This window comes from Ursus americanus, chromosome 13 (genome assembly GCF_024610735.1).
Source record: "Ursus americanus isolate L20-20 chromosome 13, mUrsAme1.1.p, whole genome shotgun sequence".
Taxonomy (NCBI): Eukaryota; Metazoa; Chordata; class Mammalia; order Carnivora; family Ursidae; genus Ursus; species Ursus americanus.
Genome location: NC_142139.1, coordinates 64,946,681 through 64,972,700, shown reverse-complemented (window position 1 = coordinate 64,972,700; position 26,020 = coordinate 64,946,681). Strand labels below are relative to the sequence as shown.

At 50.7% G+C, this 26,020-nt stretch overlaps 1 protein-coding gene across 2 annotated transcripts in view; it reads right to left on the bottom strand.

Annotated features, from left to right (window-relative positions):
- Positions 1-2,644: 2,644 nt before the first annotated feature.
- Positions 2,645-26,020, bottom strand: part of SCARA5 (scavenger receptor class A member 5) — a 117,547-nt gene continuing 94,171 nt past the window's right edge. The window contains exons 8-9 of one of the 2 annotated variants that reach the window (XM_045774121.2): positions 13,284-13,481; positions 2,645-4,779 (exon numbers count right to left, since the gene is read on the bottom strand). In XM_045774121.2, the coding sequence (XP_045630077.2) occupies positions 4,643-4,779; positions 13,284-13,481 (335 nt within the window). In that variant the 3' untranslated portion in view covers positions 2,645-4,642. The remainder of the gene's footprint in view (positions 4,780-13,283; positions 13,482-26,020) is intronic. The other variant, XM_045774122.2, reaches the window with a different exon arrangement.

Below are 26,020 nucleotides of genomic sequence, written 5' to 3'. Positions count from 1 at the left end.
GAACAGAACCAGGGCTTATAAAAATTTAGGGAGTTCATTCTTGTAAAGCCCTGAGAGTCTGTCGCATGGTAAATGCTCCAGGGAGGTTAGCTGTGGTTTCTCTCATATGATTTCTGCTTATCTGCTATGATTTTGAACGCATGGCCATGTCTACTTACCGTTAAATCGTCCCCATTTCCTACTGATGGATGTTTGTATAAGCAGCTCCACCTGTGCTACTGTTCTCTCACTAGCAAGGAAGATGATTTTTTAAACAATTGAGCTATTTGTGTTTGCGTAAATAGCTTGGCAAGCAACCGCCGTCCCTTTCACCTGTAGACTTCTTATTGCGGGACATTATTATTCTTGTGTGGTTAATGTCAGGCCGGAAGCCTGTAAAAAGGATTAAAGCTAGAATGCTAGTAAGCTCCATGAGGGTAGGAACCAAATGGGTCTGGTCCACCGCTGTTACCTCCTGCACCTAGGACAGGGCCTTGCCCATGGGAGACAGTCAGGAAATACCTATTCAATGAACATGCATGCGAAGGAAGACCTTTGTCACGACTGTTCTCCTGTGGGCAGAGCGTGAGTTTCCTCAGAGAGGAAGGGGATTCTCTGTGCCTGTTAAAACTGATCTGAAGCCATCAGTTATGGGAGGGAGAGGTCTTTCCCCCAGACCTAGAACAAGTTCCCCGTGACTGGAGGCCTCGTAGGCATCAGAGCCAGCACACCCTTCTGCTCATCGAGCAGAACACAAGACGGGGTTTGTGGACATAGGTGGGGCTGAGAGGGAAGTGGGCCATGCCAGGAGCCAGGCACTGTTTCCCAGCTCTCTGGGACTACAACTCAAGTAGTTATTGAAGGGTCCAAGACTTCTGTTTTAGAGACTTGTCTGTTTTAAGGCTGTTGGCTATTTTTCTGGAATCATTGCTTTGTTGCTCCTCCTCACTTAACTGGGCCAGTACTAGGAAGAGCCCTCATGGAGGAGGGCTGTGGTCCCTCTATTTCTGCCCTGTCTAATGTCTCTAAGGCACCACTATTGTCCTCATCTCAAATGCTGGTGAGAAACCAACCTCTGGGGCTTACGTGTGCTGTAGTTAAGCCAGCCACTCTAGTGGACTCGATATGTGGAAAGGAGCCCAACCTTTCTCCACCATAAGCATCCCTTAGTTTCTCCAGTTGCATTGTTTTAGGACAGTCATGCTCACATGTCTATAAAATGTCAAATGTGTGAATCATTTGTCTTTTTCTTGGAATGGTTCTCCCTTCAACCCTCCATAGAATACCCCTCTCCCTTCCCTCCTTTACTTCTCCTTCCCTCCACTTTCCACTCCTTTTTGGAGTGGAGATGGGGTTTTGACTGCAGCTTTGTTATTTCTCCCTCTCCACCAGCTCACCCCGCTCCCTGAATTAGAACAGGCTAAAGAGCTTTCAAGGACTTTCAGTCCCCTAGGTAATTCTCCCACTCAGCCTGGAAGGAACTCAAATGATTCTCAGCTCTGCCTGAGCTCTGATAATGGCACTTTCCTCAGAGGTTGTTTTAGCTTGCCTCATGGACTTCATGCAGATTGTTATTCAGCTGACAACTCAAGGGAACCTCTATGAACCTTTCTGGAACTTTCTCTGTATTGTTCTCTACCCGTGAACACTGCGCCCTGCAAATTCCAACCACCTTGGCCTCCCCTATCTCCAGTCTTTGTTTCTTCACCTTAGTGAGATTCCTGGATTCAGGGCTCCCCTCAGCTGTGCCACAGTCAGACAGAGAGCCTAAGCCAGGGTGGGCTCACCTCACTAGTTGCCTTATCTCAAGGATCACAGTCTTGTGTTACATGTTGTCCAATGTTTGCAATTATATGTCTCAAGCACTTTGGCCAATGTTGCGGTTATGACAGAGGGAAGATCATTATAGTAAGTACCCTTTCATTCCCAAGTAAGAACTCTGGGGGCGCCTGGGTGTCTCAGTCGGTTAAGCATCTGCCTTCAGCTTGGGTCATGGTCCCAGCGCCCTGGGATTGAGCCCTGCATCAGGCTCCCTGGTGAGCCTGATTCTCCCTTACCCTCTGCTGCTCCACCCCCCGCCCCGGTCAAATAAATAAATAAAGTCTTAAAAAAGCAAACAAACAGACAAACAAAAAACCAGAAAACCAAGTAAGAACTCTGGAGATGTGAGGAAATAGATAGGTGTTCTTTCCTTGATTGAATAAAAATGCACATCTCCTATAAACTGGGCCTTGACTCTTCTGTTGCCTGGGACCCTTACCTTAGTTTACCTACTAAGACTTGAGATGTCATGTTCCACCGTGTTCTTGGTCTAGACTGTGTTTATTGTCTTCCAGAAGTATGAAGACAACTCTCTCTCCCTCTTAAGAGAGTGATAGAGAGTGAGCGGGGGAAAGGGGAAAGAGGAAGAGAGAGATTCCTGAGCTGGCTCCACACGCAGAGCAGAGCCTGACATGAGGCTAGATCTCACAACCCTGAAATCATGACCTGAGCTGAAACCAAGAGTCAGACGCTTAACTGACTAAGCCACCCAGGCGCCCCTGAAGGCAGCTTCTCATAGCTGCCCATTCTACAAATCCTCAGTAAGAAATAACCTGACCATCCGGTTTTTACCAGTCCTTCCCATGCTCGCCAGAATTTCAGGAGAAAGAATGTGACACAAAACTTGTTAGTGACATGTTCTTAGCTTTATTGAAATTCTTTCTTACAAAAGGTCTGATGTATTTTAGGCCAGGCCTAATGTCTTTTAGTCCCTGAAATCCAGGTCCATGGTTATTTCCATGTCCTCTTAAGTAAATATGTAAACTAGTAGACTTTTTGATTAAGGATCAAACACTTATCATTGTGATTTTTATTTGATGTAAGACAAGACTTGCATTTCCCCAAATGGAAAGACCAAGTAAGAAAGTTATGTGGGTCTTCATCGATGGGATAACTGGTTTCTTTGCCAGAACTGACTTGGATTTTATTTTGTTCAATGTGACATCTTTCCACCTTCCGTATTTTCTTTTTTTAATGCAAACTTTGCAATGCTCTGAGCTATGAGTAAAGAGTGCCATGTTTATATATGCATACATATATTGATTCTGGAAAAAGATGCATGAGTACATGCGTGTTATGTAAACATAGCAATTGACCAGGAGAGCCTCTGATCATTAGGACATTAATGGATAACAAGCATATTGTAAGCCAAAAACCACCAATAGCATATATTGGTTTAGTTGTCAGCCAGGAACTTTGCTGGTCCTACACCTGGAGGGTCCCAGGTGTCACTTTCCCCAGCCAAGCTGATGCTCACCCCATGTGACAGGTGTTTGTGTATCCAAGGCCTGACCTCAGTCTATGACTTCCCAAGGGAGGTGAGTCTGTGCTCGCTTACTCCCGTGTAGCTTCCCTACTCCTAGAACATGTCTATGGCCTGGTTTGACCTCCTCCTCCTGTCAAAAGCAGAATATGATCTCCCTGTCCCTGGGAGAGGGGTGAAGATTGAGGACTGGCAGAGCCCCAGGGCTCCCTCTTCTGCCAGAGGTTCTAGGGAATCCTCATTTCCCTACGGGACCCATCAGGACACGTGTTCTGATCACAGGAGCACACCCAAAGAGTCCTGGAAGGTTCAATATCATTACCTCCAAACAGCTCCGAGACACAAGTAACCCTGACTGCCAGATGAGCGAGTGTTGGTCTCAGGTTAACCCAGACAGCCCCCATGTCACCCTCCAAATCAGCTTTCCTATGTGGGTGGTTGGCCTGGAAGCCAGTCCGTGTCTGATCTTATCCTCTGTAGGTTAGAAGTATGGAACCCCGTAGTCCCACATGCCTTGCACCCGAGCTCCCTGCTCAAGCCCAGGAAAGACACGCTAAGATTCAGGTAGAAACAATGGTTACAGTCATTCTCAATCTTCCGGCTTACTGGCCAGGTGAATGGGTCTGCTGAGTGCTACCTGGAGGTAAGCTCTTACCCCGGCTAACAAGCCTTGTAGGAATGCTGCAAAGGGGATAAATGAGTTTAGCATCCAAGATGCTAAGTAGTACACACGGTAGTCACTCGATGGATGTCAGTTTCACTCCCCTTCTCCAAAGCCAGGCTGTCTCCTGCAGGGGCTGCGCATTTCCCGCTCACTCCTACAGCGGGCCGGCCTCTATGTCACTTCCCCAAACTAACGGTGTGCAGAGGCAGAGTAAAGAGGGAAGAACGAATCATTTGGTATTGTCTCTTGGTGGGAAGGAAGACGTCAAAACTCTTGGCCTAACTAAGGGAATTCTCTGAAGGGTAAATGACCTGTTGATCCCATCTCCACCTGCAGCATTTCTCTCCAGCAGACTCTCAGCACTTAACCGACGCACCAAAGGTGAGCGTGGCTATTGAGTCCTGACGCGTGGTGCTTGGAAGGCTGGGCAAAATGACGATCCAGTGCACCAGGGCTTCACCTGCAGGGACCCTAGTAGAAGGGAGAGACAGGCAGTAGATCCCAGAATTGCACTTTGGAGTTGATGTCCAACAGGAGAATGACGACAGGCCACCATGGTCCTGGGACAGGGATATGGGGGCTGGGGGGGTGCTGGGCTGGGCAGGGCAGAGGCGAGGTCCTGCGCGATGCTCCCACCGCAGGAACGCAGGAAGGAGGCTCGGCAGCAGGGCCTGGACTGTGGACCGTGCCCATTTTCAGTATCTGTTGCAGGTTACCCCAGCATCCTCAGCGTGCCCGCAGTTTGTCACCCCCCATTTGGAGAAGCTGCAGCGGAAGATGGACTCTTCGGTGCCCTTGCAGGCGACATCGTCCATCCAAATCCTCCCTGTGCCTGTGGGGACAAGTCAACACGGTTTCTTAGCAGACGTGCAGGAGAGCAGGACAGAAGACAAACAGAGCACTGCTGTGTCTGTTCTTGGCCAGGCTGTCCTGGGCTCTGCTGGCCCCTCACCCCACCAAGACCAAACACACAGTTGCTTGAGGCCAGGACAACAATGACTGTGGTGATGGCAGTATTTATTGGTACTTCCTACGTGTCAGACGTCTCACGCGTATGACCTTCCTCCACCCTCACCATGGCGCTGTGAGATAGACATTAATACACCCATTTTATAGATGGAGGCCTGAGGCTCAGGATGCAGTCAGTGCAAGGCTGCTCAGCTCGTAAGTGGCAGAGTCTGAACTCAAGATCAGGTTGGTGTGGGCCTACACTTAATAGGCGACACCTCATGGCTTTTGAGATATAATCTCTTGCAGTCTTTGTTGATGAGACCTCAAGCACGGCCTAATCCGAGGGACAATGTCGGACAGACCCTGGATGGGACAGATGCAGTGCCCCATAACCGAGTAGGTCAGTGCCAACATTACCTCTAATCTTTTGAAATTTAAAGCAGATGGTTCCATCCTACAAGCCCAAAATAGTGGTGCTAGAAGGGCAGGGGACCCCCGAATTTAACATGATAGATAGATAGATAGATAAATAAATATATTTAATAATAGGCAGGAGCATCCCTAATCATAAGTAATTAGGTTAGTTCCCAAAGTCTAAGGTCCCTAAGACAATCTACTAGAGTTTTCCCCAGACCTTAAAGGGACAAACCTGCTGGTCTGATAGCACACTTTGGTTGGCTTTCCCAGGAATGTCCCGGAGCCTTGGCAGGCACAAACTTCGCATTGAAGTTCTTCAATGAATGTCAGAGCAATAGGGCAGCTAGCTGGGTGTGGCTCCAGGAGGGAATAGAGAGGGCTTGTCTGGGGTCAGAGGGGTCAGTGGAGGGAGGAGTGGGCTGCACCACAAGTCACCCGGAGCCCCACTGGTCAACTGGCAGGACCATCGCACTCATGGTTCTGGTGTGTTCTCTGTGCTGATGGCCATGCCAGGCCCCAGATGATGGGAGCCCATTTGGGAGCCCTCTGGAAACCTGAGTGAGCTTCAGGACACCCACAAAAGCGGTGGCTTAGAGCCTTGTTACTACAAGTATGGTCCTGAACCGGCAGCACCAGCATCACCCAGAGCTTATTAGAAATGCAGACCTTCGGGTCTCACCTAGGACTACTGAACCAGAGTCTACCTTTTAACTGAGAGGTTATGCACTGAAGTTTGACAAGCACCGATGAAGCAGAGGAAGTAGGGATTTACAACAAGTAGGACAGGTCTTGATTCCACTCCCAGCCCCACTGGGGGACCAGTTCAGTTTTAAAACAATGTGAGGATGTGAGAATTTCGGTGCTAAAACCAGGCACCTTCTGGATAAGCCAGGAGTGTTGGTCACTCCAGGACCCTAGCTTGTTAGGTCTATGAGCTGGCCTCAAAGAGCATGAGGTTAAAGGTCATGAACTAGCTGTGTCACCCTGGCGAGTCAGATGAGGCAATAAATTGTTCCTGATTTTTAAGGGGCTTTGAAATCTACCAAAACCCTATAGAAAATCTACCAAAACCCAATCCTCAGGGATTGGCACCACACCCTGACCCTAGCCCTGTCTCCTGTCCCATCTCTCAGTGTCCAGACAACTTCTCCTTTCAGAGGAATTGTCGGGACAACTATAAAAACCTTCAAACCACCACTCGCTCTTGACCTGCCTGGGAGAATTCTCTTTACGAAGAATGCCCACGAAACATCAAAACCATTTTGCTGCCCACAAAGTCTACTGCATGAGCTGTGTGGTTGAGACATATTTTCGTTTTGCAGGGTTTTCAGCGTCTGTTGCCACAGCATGGCCGAACGGTGAATGTGGGGACAGAGCTGGGAGGAGGAGAGGCCTCCTTCCGCTGGCTTGGCCTTTGCTTCTTCACGAGAGTCTCTGCCCTGGCCCGGATACCCTGTGCGTCTTACACAATAAGCCCTTTGAGGCCGAGCAATAATTCGCAGATTAAATGTCTCCTGGAAAACACATCAGTTTACAAATTACCCAGGAAAAGCCTGCAGGCCCAAGAGCTCTGTGGGATTAGTCACACCCAAAACAAGTTAAGACGCCAGTAAATGGAACTGACAAACACAGAACAGGCCCAAGGTAACCAGCTCGAATACGTATAGAAGCTCGCCAGCCTCCAAAGTCTAGTGCGTGTTTTTGCCAGGGAGTTCGGGCTATTGTTCAGTCATGGAAGAGCTAATAAGTAAGAATAGGGTCATTTAATCAGCAGTGCCGGATAGCTGCGGTCCTACAGCATCGTGGGGCATCGCTGAGCAGCCGGTCAACCCATGAACCAGCCCAGCTGCTCGCCACGTCAGAGAGCCTAGAACTCCCACTCTATGCACCAATCATCACTTTAGCTTTCAAACTGACATCTGAGGACTCAACGTGGGGCCCCAAGACCAGGAGCGTCAGCATGACCTGGGAGCTTGTTAGAAATCCAGAGGCCTGCATCCGCCCAGACTTGAATCAGAATGTGCATTTTAAGAAGATCTCCGTGATTCATATGCACATTCAAGTCTGAGGAGCCCTTCTCTAGATCAGGTCTGTACTTGCACAAAGCTATCTCGGCCAGCTCCCTAACAAAGCCCTGGGACAACTAAGCAGGGTAGGTATTCCGCTTCCCGCTGTTCGGATCAGAAAAAGGAAGCAATAGGGTGACGCTTTATCTTGTGGTGGCAAAACTGGGACCAGAGGCCAGGTCTTCTGACACTCAGACAGTAGGGGCTGCTTGAAGGTGATATTGTTGGGAATGAGTAAGTGGAGATTTTATTTTATCTTCCTCATTCATTCAGTTGTTCATTCATTCATTCAACATATATTTGAGGGCCCATTCCATGCTCAGCGCTATTCTGGGTGTTTGGACTACATCAACGGACCAAAAAAATGATGAAACGCCAACAAGAATCTCTGCCTCACGGAGCTAACGTTTGAGCTTCTCCATGTTTATTTGGAGTAATATTAATAGAATAAGTTACACTGAATCCTCCAGGCTCCCCTCAGAGCCTCACGCAGAGGTAACCAGGACAGTTTATCAAATAGATATTTGAGAGATGGGAAAACTTGGAAAGATTAAGTGACTTGTCCCATAACGACTAAGGGACAAGAGACCATGACCCAGGCCTCGGACGTGCAGGCAGTCCAGGACTGGTGCCTTCCGGGGACGCAGTGCACAGCATGAACACCAGGCCAGGGGTGGCAAACTGTGTGCCAATTGGGCCCACTGTCTGCTTTCGTAAATAAAATTTATTGGAACGCAGCCCCACTGGTTGATTATGTTTTGTCTATGGTTGCTTTCGTGCTACAAGAGCAGGGTTGAGTAGTGAGATTAACCTTTGGCCCACAAAGCCTAAAATATATACTGCCTGGCCCTTTCATGTTTGCTGACTCGTGCACAATGCCACCTTCCAGTATTTGGAGTTTATCTTAGAGGTTATAATAATATGATTAGAAGTGAACACTCCCAGTTCCATCCCTCGTACTCTCACCTACAAATCTGTCTGCATTTGTACCCATCCTCACCTTCTTCTGTCTGTCTGTCTCCCAGAGAGATCTTCCCTGCGGATCCAAGGCTACCTCCCAGCTGGGCTACATTTGGCTCCCTCCCCTCTTCCTAGACTTCCTTCCACCCATCACCCACCATCTGCTCCATCTGCGTTTCCTCCCTCTCCAACAGCTCTTGGACCCATTTAAAATTGAAAAACACCTTTAAGTCTCTCCCATTTGGCGCTTTCCTTGCTTTTTTCCCAGAGAAACAGATACTTTGATGATTGAGCCCTGTCCAGGGAAACTTTTGTGGTGCCAGACCCCTAAGAGAACTGCCAAGGATTGGAAGTTTCTTGTATTCTACCGGGGGAGGACTCAGGTTAGGTGGGTACAGAAGTTCCTTCCTTCTTTCCTCCTTCCCTTGTCCCCTCCATCCCCCCTTCCTCCCTCCCTCCCTTCCCTCTCACATTTAGTTGGTACCTATGAAGTCCCAGGCACAGTCCTGGGTTTTGGAGCTGTGAAGGTAAAGCCCTCGAGATATTCACACACACATCAGAGCTCAGGAGCGCGTGAGACGTGCCATGATAGAGATACCACACCAGGGGAGCTCGGAATGGGGTGGGGATGGAAGCTGCCAGCAAAGCCCCCTCAGGAGCTGATAATTGAGCTGACTTTAAAAGCTGAATAGGAATTAGCTAGTTGAAGAAAGAGGAAGACCATTCCAGACCGAACTTAAGAAGACACGGAAACGAAAAACAGCCATGGGAGCTCAGAGAACCCAAGGGTCCGCTGGTGGCTGAAGGGTGAGAGGGAGGTGGGAGGAAGAGTGGGAGGGGTCTCGTCTCAGAAAGAACTCTGGCAGCCACAAGGAGGAAGGGGATGGGAGCCAGGCTGGAGGTGGAGGTGAGGAAGTGGCTCATGGAGGGTCATGGCCACCACCGCACCCGCACCCACGTTGACTGGCAGCCGACCTCCACCCAACGTGCAACGGAGGAGTGAACACACCAGGGCCGGCCCCAAGTTTACTGCTTGGCACATGTGATCTCATTTAGCGAATGCCATCATCCTTCAAACGTGGAAGGACTCAAGCTAGGGGAGGTGATAAAATCTACTCCGGGCCACCAGCTAGAAGTGGCAGATTGAAGACTCTAACTCGGGTTGGACCCACAGCCTGAGCTCCTAACCACTGCTCTACTCTGCTCGCGCTCCTAAGGCAAGAGCAGTGAGAACAAAGAGGAAGGGACAGAATCAAGGGACACCAGAGAGTAGACACTGGTAAAATCTGTGGGACCCGGGGACAGGCCAGATGAAGAGAGGGGGAGGGGGAGAGGGCGGGGTGCGGGACAGGCTGGCAGTCCCCGGCCAGTGGGGTGGGAAGCACATCCAGAGGGCACAGAGAGAAGCCAAGCCATGGAGGGAGGGACCGGGGCGTGGGAGACTGAGGCTGGGGATGGGCCGACCGGGATTAGGAGTCGGGTCCTAGTGGGGAAGGGGGCTGTGGTCAGACGGGTGTCCCGATCTGAGGCACAACCCTACTGCTGCCCGGGGAGGCGGCATCCCCTCCCCTCTGCCCCCATAGCCACCACCTTCCCATGCTGTTTAGAATCGGTAAACACGCCTGCCTTTCCCACTACGCTGAACCTGTTGAGGCTGGAGACGAGGGTTCCTGGACTCTGTGTCCCAGCACTGAGCCTAGTGCCCACCGACGGGCAGTGCCTAGATGCTGCTGAGGAAGCAGGCAGTGCAGCCCGGCTTAGGAGCAAGGGCTCAGAGAAGGCTCGGCTGGGTCAGCCCCTTCTCTTACCCCTGTGAGCCCGTTCGTAACGCCTGGCTGGCCTACCTGTCGAGGTCTCCCATATCACATAAGATGCTAGACCGCAATGGAAAATGACAGTGCCGATGTGGTATGTACGGGGAAGGGAGGCGGGTTTTGCACTGATGGTTTAAAGTGATGATTTCAGGGGCATCTGGGTGGCTGAGTCGGTTGAGCGGCTGACTTGGTTTGGCACAGGTCATGATCTCAGGGTCCTGAGATCCAGCCCTGCATCGGACTCCTCGGTCAGCGGGAATTCTGCTTGAGATTCTCTCTCTCTCACTCTCTCCTTCTGCCCCTCCCCCCTCAAATAAATAAATCTTTAAAAAAATAAAGTGGCAATTTCAGAGCTTCCCCACATGTCACATGTTACAAAAATCAAGGGGGAGTAAAAGAGGCCACGGAGTCTCAGTTTGAGACGAACTCTGCCCATGGCATTCAAGCAACTTGTTTTGGCTTCTCTAAGTTTCTGATTATTTTTTCCCCACAAGGTTTTACTTCCCCTCACTAGGAGTCCTCCCTGAAGCCAAGGATGGAAGAGCAAGGGCTGTTCCTCCAGTCCCTGCTTCTCCTGTGAACAGAAACGGCGTTTTCCTTGAAGAGAGCAGGCTCAAATCCGGCCCGACGCTTGGAGCCGGAGCAAAGCGCTCTGCCCCGGTGGGCTGCCCTCCCGGGAGCTGGACTCTCCGAACTCCCCATGCGGCCGGCCTTCGGTGGAGAGGCCAGGACGGGCGGGGTCGGGCAGCTGCTCTCTGCCGGCTGTCACAACAGATTTCCTCCGGAGTCACTTTCCGCCACTGGGATCGTCATCGCTGCTCAGATGGCTGGAACAAAGTACCATTGACTGGAGGCTTCTAAACAACAGGCACTTCTCGCTCTCAGCTCCCGAGGCTGGGAGTCCGAGATCAGGGTGCCCGCAAGGCGGGGTTCTGAGGACAGCTCTCTTTTGGGTTGGAGACCACCTACTTCTCTGGGTATCCTCAGGGAAAGTGGAAGAGGGAACTCTTTGGGGTCCCTTTTGTAAGAGCACGAGTCCCATCATGTCATGACCTGATCGCCTCCCAAAGACACCACCTCATCCTGTCACGCTGGGGTTAGGATTTCAATATATGAATTCGGGGGCGACACAAGCACTCCGTCTGTACAGTGCCTGAGGTCTAAGGGCCGAGATTCTGAATCAGCTGGTGGGATGAGGTGAAGAGTGACTGAGCAGTGGAGGGTGCCACGGGCATGTGACCTGCCTCTGTTTCTCTCTCTGGAGAGGCTGTGTCAGCCCCTCCTCTCACGCCACACCGTGAGTCTTTCAGCCACGCAGCACGGTGGGTCAGGCAGCCACGGTGTCAGGCGGACCGTGAACATGCCTGGCTCCCCTCCATGACACAAGGAGCCCCCACAGCCGGGCCAGCTGCTCCCCTGCAGGTCACAAGGGGGACCTGGCAGCTGGGTGTGAGTGGATCGGTCCAAACCCCTCCCCACACCTGTCAGAACTTGGGTCCTCATGACAGGTGTGCAGGAACATTCCAGATCCCAGGGGCTCAAGCGGGAAGACACATCACAGAGTCTGCAAGCCCTTTTAAGTTACAGACAGAGGCGCCAAGACCCACAGTGAAGCAGCCACAAGATCACACGGCCGGGTCAGCCCGCCCTCCTGCGGGTGTGGGGGGCCTGTGTTGGTGCAAGTGGACTGTTGTTTCAGTTGTGAGTCAACACAGGTTTCTTCAAGGTCTGATGGAGGGAAAAGCGTGTGTGAACGTGAATTTTGTATTTGAGTGTGAAAGTGTATGTGGGGCCACGGATGTGTAGCCCATGTCGGTAGGTGTGTAATGAGTGACCCCATTTTGTGTGTCGCTTGGGCGGTGGTCACAGCAAGCATGCCACGGGATAGCGAGTGCTCTGTGCTGAATTGTGCTCCCTCAAAGTACTGCGCTGAAGTCCTAAGCCCTGGCACCCCGGAATGTCACTGTTTGGAGGTGATTAAGGTAAAGCGAGGCCATGGGGAGGGAGCCCTAATCCAAGATGACTGTGTCCTTAGAAGAAGAGGAGACACAGAGACACACAGAGGGAACACAAGGAGAAGACGGCCACGTACAAGCTGAGGACAGAGGCCTCGGGAGAAAACCAAAGCCGCTGACACCTTGGTTGTGGACCCTCCAGCTTTTAGAACTGTGAGAAAACAAATTTCTGTTGCTTCAGCCCCACAGGTCTGTGTTATTTGTTACAGCGGCCGAGCGGACTGATGCAAAGAGCCAGCCTGAGGGACAGACACAGCTGTGGATGGGGACTGGAGCCGGGGCAGAGCTAGCCTCCTCGAAGCAGGAAAGGGATACGTGGTTCACATCAGCCATCTGCCCAGAGGAGGCCTTCACCCCTCCCTCACACTGTCTCGTACCATCTGCAGGAAGGGAGGTGGGCTGGAGCATGCTGGAAGGAAAGCAACCAAAATGGTGAAGGCTGTTGAAATCCTGTCACATGAAGATGAGATGGAGTTCCTGGAAATATCCACCTGAAGAAGAAAAGCCTCAGAGAGGGTCAGGGACAGCTTGCAGAATGGATGAGAGCCTGGCCTCCTAAGCCACCTGCTAGCGTCCGAACCCAGGCTCTGCCATTTGCTAGCTGTGTCACCTTGGGCAAGTTATTCAACCTCTCTGTGCCTCTGTTTCCTCATTTGGAAAATGGGGATGATAGCTGTATGTACTTCCTAGCATTGTAAGGGTTAAATGAGTGCATATCTGTAACGTGTTTAGAACCGAGCCCGCACACAATGGGCGCTATGTAAGTGTCCAGCCCTCGCTGTGCTCCATCAGGAAAATGTAAGAGCGTTAAGTGGGAGTGGGTTTGTGCCTGAGACGCAGGGCTGAGAACGAGAGCCCACAGGGGAATCCGACAGGACTCAAGAAACAAAAGGAAGTCAATTCCAGGAACGGAAGAATGTTCTAATAACCACAGCTGCGTGAGGACATGCCAGCCTGTCTGGGGGACAGTGAGCCTCCCACTGCAGGAAGTACAGGGGGCAGAGGCCAGGTGACCCTGGCGGGACTGCTGTGAGGGGGCCTCGTGCTCTGGGGAGGAGACCTGACGAGGATTCCTGGGCGCTCGCCCGGGTCCCTTTCCCCCAGGGGGCTTACCTTGCCCAAATCGAGCTGTCCGGTACACCTCCTCCACACCGCGGAAGCCCAGCATGCGGCACACCACGTCGCCATCCTTCTTGTCCCAGCCGTCGTCGCACACGGTGCCCCAGCGCCGCTCGTGGTACACCTCCACGCGTCCCTCGTGCGGCCCGGAGCCGTTCACCAGCCTGACCATCACGGCCTCCACGCTCCCTGCTGGCAGCAGCCCACAGTCACTGCTGTGCGCTGGGCTCGCCGCGGCCGCCCGGGGACCTGCCCTGACCTTCCTCTGCCCCCCACCGCACCCCCGCACGGGGCAGAAGGGGCCCGGACCATGAACAGCAGAAACCCTGGGGTCTCACCCCTGCCCTTGAGCAGCCTGGTCTCTCTACCTTGTCTTTTTGTTTTCTTTTAATAGACTTTATTCTGGGGGGGGGGGGCGCCTAAGTGGCTCAGTCGGTTAACCCCCAACTCTTGGTATCGGCTCAGGTTGTGATCTCAGGGTGGTGAGATCGAGCCCCGTGTGGGGCTCTGTGATCAGCGCAGAGTCTGCTCGAGATTCTCCCCCTCTCCCTGGCCCTCCCCTTCTGCCCTCTCCCTGCTTTGGCTGGCATGCTACCTCTCTCTCAAATAAATAAATAAATAAATAAATAAATAAATAAATAAATAAATAAATAACATCTTTAAAAAAAGATAGACTTCATTTTTCAGAGCCAGTTCAAGTTCACAGAAAAATTTCCTATAGCCCCTTTGAGCCTGCACAGCACAGCCTCCCGCACTGTTAACAGCCCGCCGCAGAGTGTTGTATTGTTATCAGGGGTGAACCTACACTGACACGTCATCACCACCCAGAGTCCACCGTCTACCTTAGGGCTCCTTCTTGGCGTACATTCCACGGGTTTGGACAAACGTCTACTGACACGTATCCATCATTACAGTACCCTACACAGTAGTTTAACTGCCTAAAAATCCTCCGTGCTCCTCCTAGTCCTCCCTCCCACTTCCCAGCTCCTGGGGACCTCTGGTCTTCTTACTGTCTCCATAGTTTTGCCTTTTCCAGAATGCCATGCCGTTGGAATCATACTGTATGTAACCTTTCCAGATGGGCTTCTTTTACCCAGTAATATGCATTTAAGTTTCCTCCATGTCTTTTTGTGGCCTGATAGCTCATTTCTTTAGAGCACTGAAGAATATTCCATTGTCCAGGTATGCCCCACTTTATTCACTTCCTACAGGACACGTGCCTCCAAGTCTTGGCAATTACGGATAAAGTGCTATAAACCCTCCTGCGCAGGGTTTTGTGTGGACATCAGTTTTTAACTCATTTGGGTAAATCCCAAAGGAGTGTGATTGCCTGATTTCTCTCCACCTTTTGGGACCTGGTGACCAGCAGTCATACCTGCCAGGGAGGCGGGGGGAGGGGCAACGCAGAAAACCAAGCAAGGATCTGACTCTCCCAGCAGGTGGCCTTGCTGAGCAGCTCGATAGGTGGGGGAGGTGCCTCGGGAGTGTCTCAGCCCTGAGTTTAGAGTTCCTGCCGACTTTCCCACGGGGCTGTGAGCACGAAAGTGTGAAGCCAGACAGACCTGGGTGTGAATTCTCTCTGCCACTCACTGTCTGTGAGTAGTTCATCAAATCTAAGATGCTACTTTTTGTAAGGCACATCGCTATCTTATGTGCTGCTAAGAAGGAAAAAGTTCTGCCAGTGACAGTGGCAAATTACGTCAATCGCAAGATGCTTCCAGACTTCAGAGATGTGAAATTGTGTGTCACAGAATCAGGGAGATGCGGCAATCCATGAAGAGCTTAGAACAGTACCTGGTACATAGAAGGCTCTTCTCTCTACCTGAATGAACTTAAGAGAGACTCACAGCCTCTCTAAGGGTATGTCCCCAACTGTGACATGGGGACAACACGTGGGGCTATTATGCAGACTACACGAAATCATGTGGGGAACCTGGGTGGTTCAGTCAGTTGAGCGTCTGACTTGATTTTGGCTCGGGTCATGATCTCAGGGTCGTGGATTGAGCCCCACATAGGGTGCTCAGCACGAAGTTTGCTTGTCCCTCTCTCTCAGCTCCTCCTCCCGCTCATGCTCTCTCTTATTTTTTTTTATTTTATTTAAATTCAATGAATTAACATATAGTGTATTATTAGTTGCAGAGGTAGAGGTCAGTGATTCATCAGTTTTGTATAACACCCAGTGCTCATTACATCACGTGCCCTCCTTAATGCCCATTACCCAGTTACCCCATCCCCCATCCACCTCCCCTCTCTCTCTCTCTTAAAATAAATACATACAATCTTTTTAAAAAATGAAATCATGTGTATAAGGCTCCGAGCATGGTGCCTGGCACACTGTGGACCCTCAGCAAATCCAGGGCTGCTCCTCCTTCTCTCACGGCTGAAACTCTATCACATTCATCTCTAAGCTCCATTTAGCACAGAGCCTGGCTCTAAGAAATGAACAGTAAATGTGCTGCACAGCTGAATGAATGAAGATTCATTCCCTTGCAGTACAAAGCATTGCGTTATTTCTCCAAGGGGATATTTTGGGGACTCAAAGAACACGGGAGCAGCTGAAACAAGCCTTAAGATCATCTCAAAGCCAGGGCCCGGCTGGGAAGTCACAGTGTGGGGCCATACACGCTGTTAGTGTCAGAGGGGGAGTGAGAGCTTGGGTCCCCTCATGTGTGTTCTAAGGTCCTCTCACCATCCAGGGGTTGGGTAACAATCTTTGTCCCTTGGGGACCAGAACTTCCTCACTTGACAAGATATTGGAGTGGTCGTTGGGGCTTAATCTGGTCACACCTCAAAATCATTAGGCATGCCTGTGAAATGCCGATTCCTGGGCCTACTCGGACCTACTGGATCAGAGTCTTGGTGACTCGAATCAGGGATCTGTATTTTTTACAAGCGTCCCACACGATGTCAAAGTAATACATAAATGTCAACAGGCATTTGGGAGTGACGGGAGTAGATGCTCTCCAAGGTTTTTGCCAGCTCCAGTGTTCAGTGAGTCCAAGGCCAGGGAAGAGGTGGAAGAAGTCAAAGGTGTCTCTTTTTTGTTTTTCTTTTTGCAGCCAGAAACCACCTGGGACATGTAGGGTGGTGGTGAAATCACTGTACTGTGACATGGTGACACGTGAGTGACATGATGCAGAAAAGACCTTTATGTGAACTGCCAGAGAAAACAAACAAATCTGATCAAGTTCTGTGCCCAGTAAGTACTGTACTCTTGGACAACTTTTTTCTTCATTTTTTGGCCAAGTGGGCTGGGGCATCCCCCTTACAATGACTGTGACCTTCACAGGCCCCTGGAAGAGATGGCAGGATTGATAAACCCCACATCTGTACCACATGAGAAAGGAGAGGAGTTAGAATTGGCCACACGTCTGTGATGTGCTGCTTGGGCTGGGGAAACCCCAGAATATTCTGTACTGGGGAACCAAAGAAGTCACCAGAAAACCACACCATTCCCGAAGCGCTAAAAGATCACAGATGGATGACTCTGAAAGGCTTCTTGAAATGTTAAATGGCATTTTCCACACATCCTTCATTCCTGACCGTTCTCTTCATATGGATTTGCTGAAAACACAAGCTCATACCAGGCTGTCTGGCTGGGGATGAGCAAGAGAACACAGGAATCCTGGAGAAGGAAAACACGGAGAGAAGCTGGAAGGCAGAGACTGGGTCTGAGACAGAGAAACTCCTCAGGGAGTGGAAATGACAAGCTAACCTGGAGCCAGCAGCAGCAAATGAGGCCTGGCCCCTGGCTGGGGGCTTGCCCTGGGTGGGTTGGCCGAAGCTGAGATGTCAGCCCTGATTTCTCACAGACCTGCCTTGCCTCTGTCAGCAGCCTGTCATGGTGGCAGTGGGCCACACCAGGCCAGCCTCCAACAGAAGCCTCAGTGTGGGGTCGTAAGTAGAGAGAGAGGTGACAGGAGAATGTTGTGGGTCCCAGAGCAGGCCAGGCAGAGTTCAGGGTGTCAGGTCAAAACAATAGGAAGAGGCTGGCTGTGACCCAGGAAGCCAAGGCTGACGTTCAGAGATTCCCTCATATCCTCCCTGCTCGGGCCAGCCTGAACTCACTTCATTCATGTCTTTGTTTAGCAAAATAAGTGACTAGCCATCTGTTAAAGGCCTGGTCCTGTTCTAGGAGCTATGGATACGTCCATGAACAAAGTCTCTGCCCTCAGGGACAGGTATTTTAGTGGAGAGACTAGCAGTAAAGCTAGGAAACAAAAATTTAACTATGGCCAGGTAGTGATGAGTGCATAGACAGGAACAGAAGCACAGAAAGGGAAGAGAGACTGAGAGGAGGTGCCATCTTAGATGAGGAGACAAGCAAGGAAATGGAGAGTGAGGGGAAATGCCATCTTAGATGAGGAGATAAAGTGAATGAAGAGTGAGGGAAGGTGCCATCCTGAGCAGGGACACAAGGAAGGGAATGGAGAGTGAGGAGATGTGCCTTCTTGGAGAGAGAGACAGGGAAGGGAATGAAGAATGAGGGAAGATGCTATCTGAGAGAGAAAGAGAGACAAGGAAGGGAACAGAGAGTGAGGGAAGGTGCCGTCTTGGAGAGAGACAAGGAAGGGAATAGAGAGTGAATGGAGGCACCATCTTGGATGGGAGGGAAGGAGGAAGACCTCAAGCAGAAACCTGAATGAGCCAGAGGAGTACTCCAGAGATGGACTCCCCCATCTCAAAAAAACCCCTCTTTGTATTCCGGCCTAAGGTTTTCTTGTCCTTTAAATCGCAGCTTACATGTCCCATCCCCCCAAAGGCCTCCCCATATCCCCCACACCTGGCCAGGGCCTCTTCTTTGGACGTATGTATCACTTCATCTAGTAATAGCCTATCTGTCTTCTCTGGACGCCATGAGCATTCCAGGGACAGATCCACGGCCTGACACAGTGCCAGTACCTCGAGATGCCCAAGCTGTGCAAAACGAAGGCATGCACGAATGGAGGAACTCGGACAACACAGACCTGGGTGGACGGTCCTGCCTCTCGGACATAGCTCCTGAGAGCCTCCAGCTTTGGTATGAGCCTGGAGAATCAGCCATCGGGCATCCCACGGTTCCAACACCCCCTTTATGACATCAGAGCCTCTTCTACTCACTCATTCACTGATGGCTTCTTTTGATGGAATGGTCCTGGGTTCTGGAGCCCAGGGCGAGGCTCTTGGTACAATGACCATACATTCCAAATGAGAAAATAGGGATGTGGTCTGTCATATGATATGGTGGGTCCTGCAAGAAATCTGGAAAATGTCATCTGGATGCTGAAATATTGGAATTCCCAGGAGGCTTCGATGTATATGGAAGTGGGAAAAGAATATTTGGAAACAGGACAACTTCTAAAAATTGGACACATATGGTAACCACAATTACGAGACTCACAGCATCAGTTTCATCTGGTTTATGTCCCATGATGCCCATAAACCCAGCAAAGCTGTGGCCCCCAGGACTACCCCGCTCCCAGACTCTAGGTTGGCTCACTGAACAGAGGAACCTGTTCCTTGTAACTTGTTCCCAGATCCTCCAGATTTAGGATTTCTCCTCAGGATGGAGGCTGAACATGGTCACCTGCTCATGGGGTGCTGCGTGCCCCAGGAGAATTTAAATGACCTCCCCTGGACTCATCCAAACGACATGGCACATTCTGTCTTAGTTCTATCTTACAGACCCTGCCACTCAGGCTGGCTTTTGTATCCTTTGCTCTCCGCGTAATAAAAGCTCAACTCTGTGGATAATTCCCTTGGGAAAACCATAGGCTGAGATTTGATCTGATTATGATGCAAAGGGGCGCACAGTATCTCCAGCCTTCGGAGGAGCGGCGGGGGAGGCCATGGGCAGGCATTGCCACAGGCCTGAGCAGCGACGCCACCTCCCGCATCGCATTTGGGGAATCGCCAAATGACTGCAACAGTGCCCCCCTCTCTGGCCTGGGAAGGATGTCATGACTCGGTAAGAGTTTGGGGTTTCTGTGGGCAGAGGGTTTAAACTGTGCTTTTTCCCAGCAGCTTCGGCCCCAGGGCAAAGCTTTCCCACCAAGCAACCAGCCACCGCTCTGAAACGCTCTCACCCCACAGATGGTGTCAGCACCGCCAGATGCGGTGCCTGAGGGGGGTTTTCAGCCTCGTTTGTGACCCTCCCTCCACCCCTTCCAGAACACTTCTTGTAAGTCCAGGGAGCGTCTTCCTCAGACACCCGCCCAGAGTGGTTCCCGAGGAGCGCGTGGGTCACTTGAGGTCAAGGCGATAGCTCTCTGCACATGACAGGAAAGGAGAATGGCAGGCAGAGATTTGGGACTGCACAAAACTCAGGCATGCTAGACCAACAGAAGGAGGGCTGGCCTGCTGGGAGGGCAAAGGGCAAGAGTGCTCATGGTGACCTCAGGGTTTTGTAACGGCATGTGACTGCCCTTAATAACTGCTTTTGCATTGTCTGACAGGCCCCTTGACCGATCTTTCTTTCTTTCTTTCTTTCTTTCTTTCTTTCTTTCTTTCTTTCTTTCTTTCTTTCTTTCTTCTTTCTTTCTTTCTTTCTTTCTTTCTTTCTTTCTTTCTTTCCCTTTCTTTCTTTCTTTCTTTCTTTCTTTCTTTCTTTCTTTCTTTCTTTCTTAAGATTTTCTATTATTTATTTGAGAGAGAGAGTGAGCATGAGCAGGGGGAGGGCCAGAGGGCGAGGGAGAAGCAGACTTCCCACTGAGCAGAGAGCCTGATATGAGCCTCAATCCCAGGACCCAGGGATCAAGGCCTGAGCCGAAGGGTGACGCTTAGCCAACTGAGCCACCCGGGCGTGATTCCCCCCACCCCTCGCCCACCCTACCACCACCCTTTACCTCTTTCTTTGCATCCCACCTCCATGGGCCCTGGAAAATCCTTCCGGAGCAAAATGAAAATCAGCAACCCTGCTAAAAACCCTGCCCCCCCCCACCAATCCCCATGTGGATATCCGATTTTGATTCATAAAGGGAACCCTCTAAGTCAAGAGAATATCAAACTCATTCTCTTGTTCTGGGGTCTCTACCTGCAGCCTGGGATCCACTGGACAGGTGCCCATGGCTTGCAAGTAGAGAGGGCAGTACTGACCACAAGGCTGGCCCCCACCCAGCTCTTTGCAAAAGGAGCCCTCTCTGGAAGATTCGAGGTTAAGGGAAATACCAAGGAACTGTTCCTCATCAAAAACATGGAGGAAAACCTGGAGAGTTTTCTGACTTGACAGCTTGGCCCAATCCCTGGCCCAGTCAATCTTGAGCAGAGCTTCTCCTAGTACTCTCCCATAGCAGTGACATCCAGATGTTTACAGGATCAGGCCTCTGTGTCTTTTGGCCCTGCTGCCCAGATTTGGGATCAGAGGGGCTCTCCTTTTATACAGAGAAGCAGACAGAGAAGAGTCCTTTCAAAAAAGGCTCACATTGGAAGTGGCGACTTCCTTGTCTGGCTGGGTAACCCTAGGGGAGGAAGTGGATGAACGGGAACCCAGGGCAGAAGACCGGCCCTCTCCAGCTGGGTAGCCTCCCCGCCCTCTCCCAGATCGAAAGGATCAAGCGTTTCACCACCAAATTTTCCATCAGTGGTTCTAATCTCTGCTTGGAGCTTTCTGCCTAGCCACAGCGCCAGACCACAGAACCCACGTCCTCAATCCCTGACCTGCTCTACAGACCCTGCCCATTACCCAGGCCACTGCTGGGACCGACCACCAGACCCTCATTCACCCTCTTGCGGGAGGACCCCAGACCCACTCCAGTCCTGGCCTGGCCCCTCCGTAAAGAGGGTGGGGCTGAGGCACAGATGGGGTCCGAGCGTGGAGAAGAACAAGGCATGGTGTCCGGAGTAGGAACTTTTACATTTTCTGGGGTTTTCTCTAGTAACGACTTCCTCAAGCTTAGCAGGGGCTACAGACATCACCATTACTTACTGCATAGAGCTACTTTTAGTCACATAGTCTTTAGGCTTTTCTAATCATCACAAATGGTGGAGAAGCCTAGAATTTGCCAGCTGCCAGGGACGTGGAGATCACATAGTGCCAACTGTTCATGTGATACTTGAGGATACAGAGGCTCGGAGAGGTGATAGATAAATCTTGTCCACGGTCATCCCACAGTTAGGAGTAAGTAGAAGAGCTGGGACCTGACCTTGAGATTTAACCCTTGAGCCAATTCTCCATCTATACCTTTCTTTCGTCATTTTGCATAAGATCCCTCATTCTTTATGAGCTCTCTGGGCAGGGCCCACTGGTTCTGCTTCACGACTCTGATGCAAGATGCCTTTTGATGGAGTAGTCACATTAAAAATAATTACTTTCACCTTTGAACTTCTACCCTCAATTCATAGAAACAGCTTGGCTTCTCCTAAGTCTTTATGGGAGGACCGAGAATGCAGTGATGCCTTGTGAAGCATGGCTGTTGCTGAGTTTGTATTTGAAAATGAACGCGTCTCTGTTTCCGGGCAGGGGAAAGATAAACCAGCCTTAGCTTTTGAGAACAGTGCTACTATGTACTGAAGTCCAGGGTGATTCTACCGTCTGTGCACAGATTTGGGGTGCTGAAGATGCATTCTCTTTATTACTTCTTTATACATATCTTGATCAATGTATGTATTTCTCTTTTTTTTTTTTTTTTTAAAGATTTTATTTATTTATTCGACAGAGATAGAGACAGCCAGCGAGAGAGGGAACACAAGCAGGGGGAGTGGGAGAGAAAGAAGCAGGCTCATAGCGGAGGAGCCTGATGTGGGGCTCGATCCCATGACGCCGGGATCACGCCCTGAGCCGAAGGCAGACGCTCAACCGCTGTGCCACCCAGGCGCCCCTGTATTTCTCTTTTTAATTATTCATTTACTTATCCAACCAGATGCACTTCTGGAATCCTACCACATTCCAGAATTGTACTAGGGGCTAAGGATGAATAAGTGTCATCTTTGCCCTCAAAGCTGTCTAATGAACTGACGGCCTACAATGGATAAGAACACAGAACGTCAGAGCTGGCAGAGGCCTCCCCCAGGTCCAAACTCTCATCTAGAGATGAGAGAACTGAAGTTCCAAGAGAGGAAGGAACCAGCAGTCACTGGAACACCAGCTCCCTTTCTTTCTAGACCACCGCTCCTTCCAATGCAGGCCACCTTCAGTACCTCCTAAGCCACAACACAGAGTTAAGCTGGTCTGAGGTTAAACCAGTAGAAGCCAAGATGGCGGCAGGCGGGTGCTCCCCAGACCGGGGCACTGTTGAGAGAGCTCAAGCAAAGCTCTCGATCTCTGAGAGTTATAGAAACATATCCCATGTTCCCCTGGGCAGAGAAATGGTGTTTGTTTGTTCATGATCTCTCAATACTTAATATTGTGCCTGGTTGGCTGAAGATGCTGATTCAATGTTGGATGGGATGGAGGGCAGATGGGTGGATGGATGCATGTCTCTGTTAGTGAGTATGATTGGAATCCCCAGCTGAATGCCTCATGTTTCCTGTATCTCTCGGGATCTTTCCTGTATCTCTGGTTCCAGTCTTAACCTTCAGTGCCTGACTGTTCAGAATGGGCACTGTGCCCATCCACTGATCCCACCAGCTCAGGCAGGAATGGTGCTGTCTCAGGATGGAGGCCATGCACTCTCTGTGCACACAGTGACTGGGGGCCCTGACTCTCGGTTGCATCTACTTGGGCTGTCTTTCTGTAGTTCATTCCAGACTCCCCATTGCTGCTTGATCTCTAAACAAGTATCGACCCAGTCCTGGTGACAAAGAGGTTTATAACCGTGCTTCTCCTCGGGACACAAAAATGCTATGAAGCAATTCCAGGCCATCCCCACCAAGCACCACAAGAAGAGATCCAAGGCAGGTGGTGTGGCCTGGTGAGGAGTAGGAGGGGCCTAGTGGGAGCTGGTCAAGACATAGTGCCAGTGTTCTTAAGTCTTCTTTACTTGTCATACTCACTTCCCAGAGTTGTTGAGGGGATCAGTGACAAAGATTCTCTGCTTGATCAAACCCTAGCCAGGCTCCAGAGCCCTCTCAATGAGGCCTCAACTTTGACCCATAAAGTCTTGAACAAAACATAACATAATTTCTAACTGTTCAAGGCCATATGCCTAGAATGACCCTCGCCTCCCTTAACATACCTGTCTGAGAAAACTCAAGGCTGCCAAAGGATTTACTGTTTGCTCCAGCCAACACCTGAAGATAGGGCCCTGTCTCCCAGCCTCTGTGGGAGGGAAGGAGCCTAACTTGGATAAGAACCAGTTAGCAAACCCAGATGGGTTTCCTAGGGACCAAACCCCTCCTGCTTTTTATCATTTTTCACTTTCCTGACTCTACTGAATCCCCACTCACTCCCCTCCCTCTTCCCTCATTCTCCCTTTAAAACAGCCAGGCACCTCTGTGCAAATGGAAGTTGAATTCGGTTCACACTGGCCTCTTTTCCCTATTGCAAGAGTATGCTACTAATTTAAGATCTAGCATCCAGCTTTGTTTATCTCTGACATCAGATGTCATAAGACCAGCATTAGACAAGGTCAAGGTGTACGCCATGCTCCCAGCCTGTGAGCCCTTCCTTACACATGGGTAATGCCATGAATGATTGGTTTGGCTCGAGACCTCAAACCACGATGATGGTGATTAGCAGGATCACCCAGATTCCCTTAGGAATGTGAGTTGGGGGCAATATGGAGATAACTGAGCAGAAGCTTCCTCAAAAAGAGGCAGGGACAGTGAAATTAACAAGGCATGTTGGAGAGGAGACACTAGACTGAAGCCACGAACCCCAACTGCTATGGCCCCCAGAACTGCCTTGGATTCTGGATGACATTCGCATTCCAGGCTCAGTGAGGCCCATTTGTATTATGACTCCTGATCTTCCAAAGTCTTCCCCGGTGTCCTTACGATAAGCCCCCATTACTCGAAGTGACCCAATGAGCCTCTGGTCCTTGCTACCAAAAATGCCCAAAGAGAGTACCTGGGAAGGCCAACCATCAGTCTAAGGGCTGGCTAGCTACTTGCTTCTTGGGTGCTGGGTGGATTTGGGAATTAGGATGTAGGAAAACACAGTGGTGATAATCCCTGTGGGGAGGCGATGGCAGAAAGTAGAAAGAGCCTGGTTCTAGACTCAGGAATAGGGTTCAAATTCTGGCTCCACTATTGGCCAGATTCAACCTCTCCACACCTACTTTCTTCTTAAAATGGGTATAATGGTGGTGGTTGGGAGCATTAGCACATGTCAAGGACTTGGTACATCAGGGGCACCCATCGCTGTGAGCTCCCCCCACCCTGGCTTTCTCCAGCATTTCGTCCAGCAAACTGTGGGTCAACTCTGAGAGGTCTCCATGGGTTGCTGAGGATGGCTGGTAGACAGTGGCCTGAGCAGGGATCAAATCCTTGAAAGCTTCTTTGCAAAGTAATCCTGCTGTGTGCGGAGGGGGGCAGGGGGGCTCACCCCTCCAATTGGATTAATCTCCTGACTTCCTCTGCTCTCCCTGGAGCACAGTTCCTGGCTTCTTAATATATTAAGGGAGAGGGACAGGGGCGTCAGCAGCAGGCTGCCTCCTGCTGTCAGCAACTTTCTGCTCACTCATGCGAGCTGAATATGACCCTCCAAGCAAAGCAGCTCCAGAATGGTCCAGGAATGTAGTGCTCTGGCTGAGGCCTCTCTGGGGCTGCTACCACAGACCTTACAAATCTAATATGTGGGGTTTCTCTTCTTGAAACAAATGTTTCTTTGCTCTCTTTGCCTTGTAAAAATATGCGTATGAAAAGCAAGGTCCCATACAAAGAAGGCTGGGTCTAGACCAGATTCCCCTGGCCCTGAACCCCTGAACCCCAGAACTGGAAGGAGGCCTGGATGTCAGTCTTGAACCCCCCATCCCACTTTAAACACAGGAATCCTCTCCACTCTGTACCATCCCTGACAGTTGCTCGTCCTGCCTCCTGTGGGAACCCATTCCAGGAGTTCACAGCCAGCATCTGGTTTCATTTACAGGGTGCTGGCATCTCTGGACGGCTCCAGGGGTTCTCATCCAATTATTCCCTACCTTGTTTTTACTCTATAGGCTTCAGGTTTCACAGTTACTGGGAAGCAAGAGCCAGAATATCTTCCTCTTTCTCCATCATCTCGTGGGAGCACAAACAAGGGAGGGGCTTCATCCCTGGGTCCCTCAGCGGGTCTGAGGGGACAGCTTCATGGCCAGTGGCTACCACCTCATAACCGGTTTCCAGGGCTGGATTAGCCTTAGAACTGTCTACTGCCCGTGGACCTTGTCCACCTCTGGCTCAGAACTGCCCCAAACCCAACTACAGCCAAGCCATGCTCTGGACACCATCCAGGAGATCTCAAGTCAAGGACGGGCGCTGAAGGGAACTAATGTATACTCAGTTCCTCTGCCACACCAGACGCGTGCGAAGTGATTCATACATGCATTCTCTCATGATTCTTCACGACAGATCCATGAGTGTAGTTATTATAGATCTCACTTAACGGAGAAGAAAATGGGCCCAGAGAAGTCAAGCAATTTGCCCAGGGTCACACAGCTGCTACCAGGTAGAGCCAGGGAGAAGAGCAAAGGTCTTTCACTTTCAAACCACAGAGCCGACTATCAGACTGAATACTTGAGACAAATATTTAATAATGGCTCCCTTCATACAAAAAGTGTCTTTCACCTACTGCCCAACAGCCCTGCAGCGTCTGCAGGAATTTGTGTCTTTAAAAGTAAGGGAAGGAGCCTTGGTGTTAAGATGGTTCTCGGGCCTGGGCTGCAGCTAGGAATCTC